The following is a 6,304-nucleotide window of genomic DNA, read 5'->3' as shown; positions in this document are numbered from 1 at the left end:
TTGGGGAGTGATGTAATCAGATGCATATTTCAGAAGATGAGGTTCGTGGGTGGGAAGGAGGGGCTGCCAGGGAAGGGAAGTAGAGGCCAGTTAAAGGTGGTCAGGAAAAGTGTCACTGAGACAACGACATCAAAGGGGTGTGGAAGAAGCAAAGGGGTGAGCCAGGTGGATATGCAGTGGGGAAACGTCGAGGCAGAGGGAACAGCATGTGCAGAGGCCCAGAGGTAGGGGCGAGCCTGGGTGCTCCAGCAAGAGCAAAAGGCCAGCATGGCTGGAGAGGAGGGAGCAAGGGAGAGTAGTGGGTCGATTGGGCAGGGTCTTGGAGGTGAGTGTAAAGACGCGAGCGAGCTGGCAGGCTTCAGAGGGTTCAGGCAGAAGAGGGACGTGGTCTGACTTTCATTTTTACCCTTGCTGCTGTGTCAAAAATGGACAGAGAGAGCAAGGTGTTTTGTGAGCCCCCAGCTAAGTTGGGGTTCTAGGCCCAGAGCAGCCAGCAACGCTGCCACAATGGGAAATGAGGGGGGCTGGACCTGGGTATTTGCCATGCACCCTTCACCAAAACTTCTACCTGGCGGACTGCCTAATGCCTACTTGTCCAACCCCTGACAGAGAGATAGCAGCTAGAGTAACTACCCTCTGTTGAGTCTGCGAAGGATGCCAAGCACGTGACCAGGGAGGGTCCCTCACATGGGAGACTTTTTTATACTGTCAGATGCCCTTGTGGCTCTTGTCTTCCCCATGTCCAGTTCATGCCTGCCTGACCACTGGCACTGACTTGTATTCTTCTGGTGTCCCTGAGAAAACCCTGCCTGGGACAGCCCCCGGTTCTTCAGGTGGAAGGTGCAAATTGAATCCATCACCACAATAGGAAACAAGGTCAAAGATTTATCACTTACAGATCCTGGGCAGGGAGAGTGCAATGACTCAGGAGGGCAGTCCTCTGCCCCAGGTCCCTCGAGGCAGGAATGAAGACTCAGACAGAAAGAGAGAGAGTGGCAACCAGTGGTATACATAAGGGAGCTGGGTGTGGGTCACTTGAAGTTCTCAGGCAAATGGTTGGATGGTCTGTTTAATGGAAACGGTAGGAAAAGCAGGTAGCCCAGTCTGCTAGGCAGGAAACTCTGGCCACCAGCCTGGGCTATTTGGGGTGATGATCTACTTCTAATGCCTGGGCGGCAACCTTTGCAGTGTTCTCCTTACAAAAGATTGAAGGAGGGAGTCCAGTTAGGAAGACTTTGGAGTAATCCAAGTTATCATAATATTCATTCACTCACTGAACACATATTTGTTATGCAGCTACTGCTTCCCAGTGGTCATGACAGGCAGGCTCTGGGGACTGGCTGAGAACCAGACAGAGCTCCCCAGGGCTGCTGCCTCCTGGAGTCCAGGGGGAGGGAGCACATTAGACGGCTCCTGCTCCGTGCTGTTCAGCTGGAACCCTCAGGTGCCCATGGATGGGAGCTTCCTCTCATGGCACAGATGGGGACTGGGGCCTGGGGAGGGGATGGGGCTGCAATACAGCGAGTCGGTAGCTCCTGGTTCCTCAACTGAGCGAGCACTTTACTGTCCATCCTGCCACTCCTCAGCTCTGAGTGACCATGTCAAGACCAGCCAGCAGGGAGCTCTGGGCTCCATGACCTCTTTCTCGCCCACAGGGAGGCCCCATCTGGCCCTTCCCCAGAACGTGACGCTGCTCTCCCAGAACTTCAGCTTGTACCTGACATGGCTCCCAGGACCTGGCAACCCCCAGAACGTGACCTATTTTGTGGCCTATCAAAGGTAGAGGGTGGCCTCCGGGCTGTGGGTGGGAGACCGAGCCGGAGGGTGGGGCTGGAGGGGCTTCATTAGGAGAGCTGCTTTCGGCATGGTCGGCATTCGCTGGACCCCTGGGTCCCCTGGGAGATGGCACGTGGCAGATGTTTGGAGAGGAGCTTTTGATAAAGGTCTGGAGGTGGGAATGATGTTGAAAGGAGAACAGCACACAGGTGATCGCCCTGCTGGGGATGGGGGTAGATCTTTGGGAAAAGGTGGAGCGGGGTTGGGTGGAGCTGCAAGAGCCAGAGGAGGGGATTCTCGAGCGCCTGGATGAGGTTCTTAGAGTTGTTCCAGATGATTATGAGGGCAAATATATGGCAAAGGGGCTGTTATGGGCTCCTGTGGAGCCTGGGAAATTAGGCATCACTAGATGATCTCATTTTTCCCCGTAGAGCCTGGACAGAGCCTTGGGATCCCTCTTAACTTGTAAGCCCAGGGAGCCACTACTGATCCACTGGGAAATTAGGCATCACTAGATGATCTCATTTTTCCCCGTGGAGCCTGGACAGAGCCTTGGGATCCCTCTTAACTTGTAAGCCCAGGGAGCCACTACTGATCCAGAGAATCTGAAAATAGAAGCAGATTCTCTATCTTTGAAGGTAGATGGGAGTCCTTTGAAGTTCTTTAATAGGACATTAAGATGATAGAAGCAGATACTCAGGAGGATTAGTCTGGAGTTGGTGAGGCGGGGGAGGCAGGAGAGGAAGGAGCTACCATGTCCTCAGGACCCACCCTGTGTCAGACCAAGTGACTATTTCACTTCCTCCTCCTGACATCACCAGGCAGGCCCTGTATTTTCCCCATTTTAGAGGTGAGGAGATTGAGCTCAGAGAGTGCCGGGATTTGTCCAAGGAAGCCAGTGATGGAGCCAGAAGAGGTCTGTCTGACCCCAAAGCTTCTGCTCGTCCTGTTGTGTCATGGTCCCACTGTCTGTGGGATCCAGGTGGAAGTGATGGGGCCTGGCTTGGGCACAGACAGACCGCAATACAGCTTTCCAAACCAAGAACTACATCAGGAGGCAAAAAGCACCTAACGCTTACTGTGCGTGCGCTGTGGGTCGGGCACTGTGTCAGAACATTAAATGTATTTAATCTGACAGCAGCCCTGTGAGGAAGGGCTCAGTACTCTGCCCTCTGTATTCTTTAGACACCTGTGAGGCTTGCAAAATGGCGATATTCTAATGGTATTATTTTTTTCATTTGTTAGTTGAAATTATTTTGTAAAAAGGTGTGTCCTCTCTAGTATTTGATATCCAAGTGATACTACTCAAATAGGCAAGACAAAGTAAATGCTTGATTTTTTTTTCATTTACCAATTTTCAAGATAATGAATTGGTGGGGCCAGCCCGGTGGCGCACTGGATAGTGTGCCACTTGGGAAGCACGGCGGCGCTCCCGCCGAGGGTTCGGATCCCACATACAGACCGGTTCCTGCTCACTGGCTGAGCGAGGCGCGGGAGCAACACCGAGGGTTGCGATCCCGTTGCCGGTCCCGGTCCGGTACGGGGTCGACACTGAGGGTTGCGATCCGATGCCGGTCACGAAAAAAGACAAAAGGAAAAAAAAATAATTAATTAATTAAAAAAAAATAAAATTACACATAGAAATGTGAAGCTTGCAAAAGAAAAAATAACTTTCCCCAGGCTAAAGTCTCTGCTGTAGATAAAGAATTGTAACACAGCAAAATTGCTGGTTCCTAGGGCAGATGTCCTTGGTGCACCTAAAGCTAATGATTGTTGCCATGACAATTATCTTACTGTTCTTTTATAACCACATATGTTCCTTTTCTGTAACTTGCCTGCCTAAAATTGGTTCCCTATCATCTACCAAAGGTGACCAATTAGTTTTTTAAATTATTACGAAATCAAGTATTTAAACATATCTGATGGTTTCAATCCATTGTAACTTAATCTATTCATTGAACCTTGAATTGCCCAATCTTTGGCCAGCAAGTCCCTTTAAGTTGGCTCCTGAATCCTTTTAACTCGATCCTGGTAGTCTTTGATATATTTCGTGCTGTCTGTTAGGATCAGATGTTCCAGACTTATCTTGTACAATGCCTAACCTAAAACCTGCAATCAGCCACTTCTCCATTAGTAGAAAATGGTTTTAAAAAGCACATTCTGTGTGTTAGCTGTGCTGATCACTTCTTAGCCATTGCTTTTAGGCCTTCTCAGTGAACAGAGATAGATACATCACAGAGACACACATGTATACCTGCTCCGTAAGACAAAGCGCCTAATGAGTTCATGCTGATGCTTTCGATCTAAATGCAGCGCCTTAGGATTTCTACTTAACCTCTTCTATATTATATCTGTATTTTCTCTTTCATGCTGAGAATCCTGGTTCTCAAGGACATGGGGAAAAATAGAATTAGAATGACCATAATTACTCATCATTCATTTTGTTTATCCCAAAATATATATAGTAGCCTCCTATAAGTCACTTGCTTTTTTTTGTCCAAAGAGTTGTTTCTTTAAAATCTAGTAATTTTACTCTACTATGTGTTGGTGTTGGTCATTCCTCCTGGGTTGATATTTTTAGGCACTCAAAATTCTTTATAAATACATAGTTATAAGACGTTTTTGTTTCAGGAAAGTTTTCTTAAGGAATTGTTTTTGGTATTTTTCCTGTTCCCTGGCTTTGATTTTCTTCTTCGGGGACACATATCATCTGTATGTTGAGTCTTCTTTTTCTGTCTTCAATTTTTGTGTTTTTCTCTCAAATCCTACTTATTTATTTATTTATTTATTTATTCTGTTCTCTAAATGGAATAGATTTCACTCTTGATTTTTTAAAAACTATGTGTGCTTCCATGTTTGAAATTATTCAATATCTCATTCGTATTCTTTATCTTGGTTAGATTTGTTTTTCCTTAGACTCTAGTCCCCTTTTAGCTGACATGTTTTTAACTGAGAATGCACATTTTTTATCATAGCCTTGTTGAATGAATTCCATTTTTCTCTTAAAATCAACACTATTGAGTTTAAATTTATATAGACTAAAATGCTCCCATTTTAAAGTATATAGTTTGATGAGTTTTGACAAATGTATATACCCATGTAACCACCACCACAATCAAGATCTAAAGTACGTCCATCACCCCAAAAAGTTCCCTCATGCCACTTTGCGTTCAATTCCCATTCATTTTGTATGTTCCAGAATTTCATATAAATAGATTTATATAACATGCACCCCTTTTGTGTCTGGCTGCTTTTATTTAGCATAATGTTTCTGAAATTCGCCCACATTGTTTCATGTATTACTAGTTCATTCCCTTTTATTGCTGAATAGTATTCCATTTTGACTTGTACTACCATTTCTTCATCCATTTTCCCCATCGATGGATATTTGAGTGATTTCCAGTTTGGAGAGTGTATTAGTTTGCTAGGACTGCCATATGCTCTACCCTTGAGACTCTCCAAATTCATGTCCTTTTCAAATGCAAATTACATTCACCCCCATCCCAACAGCATTTACTCTAAGTCCAAAGTCTAAATTAGGTATGGGTATGACTTGAGGTATGATTCATCCTGAGGCAAAATTTCTCTTCACCTATGAATCTGTGAAACTAGACAAGTTATGTGCTTCCAAAATGAAATGGTGGGACAGGCACAGGATAGACTTTCCTCTTCCAGAAGAGAAAAATAGGAAAGAAGGAAAGAGTAACATGTTCCAGCAAGCCCAAAACCTGGCAAGGCAAATTTCATTAGATGTTAAGGCTCAGGAAGAATTGTTTTTGGCTCAATGTTTTGCCCTCCAAGCTCACTAGGGTGGCAGCTTCACCCTCTTTGCCCTGGGTTGCAGCCCCACCCCTGAGGCACTGGGCAGCAGCAGCCTGGCCTGCTGAAACTGAGGGGGAGATAGGCTTGCCCCAAAAATTCATGTGCTGAAGCCTTAACATCCAGTGTGACTATAGTTGGAGACAGTGCCTTTAAAGAGGTAGTTAAGGTTAAATGATGTCATAAGAGTGGGACCCTAATTCAATAGGTCTGATGTCCTTATAAGAAGAGGACAGGGGAAAAAAAAGGAAGAGACACCAGGAGTACACACTCAGAGAGAAAAGGCCATCTGCAAGCCAAGGAGAGAGGCCTCAGAGGAAATGAAACCTGCCAATGCCTTGATCTTAGACTTCTAGGCTCCAGATTTCTGTTGTTTAAGCCACCTGTCTGTGGTATTTTGTCATGGCAGCCCTAGCAGACTAGTACATCAGATTTTTTTTTCTTCTATGGTTAAGGCTTTTGGTGTCCCAAGCAACATTTGCCTCACCCGAGGTCATGAAGATTTTCTTCTTTGCTTTCTTCTAGAAGTTTTATAATTTTAGCTTTGATGTTTCAGTTTCTTTTTAATTTTTAAAACTTTCCTTCTTTTCATCTTCTGTTTCTTTTTTTTTTTTTTTTTCCCTTTCTTCGTGCCCGGCAACGGACTGCAACCCTCAGTGTCGCACCCGTACCGGACCGGGACCAGCAACGGGACTGCAACCCTCAGTGT

At 45.8% G+C, this 6,304-nt stretch overlaps 1 protein-coding gene across 1 annotated transcript in view; it reads left to right on the top strand.

The window, feature by feature from the left end:
* Positions 1 to 267: 267 nt before the first annotated feature.
* Positions 268 to 6,304, top strand: part of IFNLR1 (interferon, lambda receptor 1) — a gene marked incomplete at its 3' end in the record, with an annotated part of 13,984 nt that continues 7,947 nt past the window's right edge. Inside the window, exons 1-3 of the mRNA XM_008574980.1 lie at positions 268 to 325; positions 1,656 to 1,779; positions 2,625 to 2,692. Of these exons, the coding sequence (XP_008573202.1) occupies positions 268 to 325; positions 1,656 to 1,779; positions 2,625 to 2,692 (250 nt within the window). The remainder of the gene's footprint in view (positions 326 to 1,655; positions 1,780 to 2,624; positions 2,693 to 6,304) is intronic.

This window comes from Galeopterus variegatus, unplaced genomic scaffold (genome assembly GCF_000696425.1).
Source record: "Galeopterus variegatus unplaced genomic scaffold, G_variegatus-3.0.2 Scaffold1123, whole genome shotgun sequence".
Taxonomy (NCBI): domain Eukaryota; kingdom Metazoa; phylum Chordata; class Mammalia; order Dermoptera; family Cynocephalidae; genus Galeopterus; species Galeopterus variegatus.
This window is presented reverse-complemented; position numbering and strand designations above follow the sequence as displayed.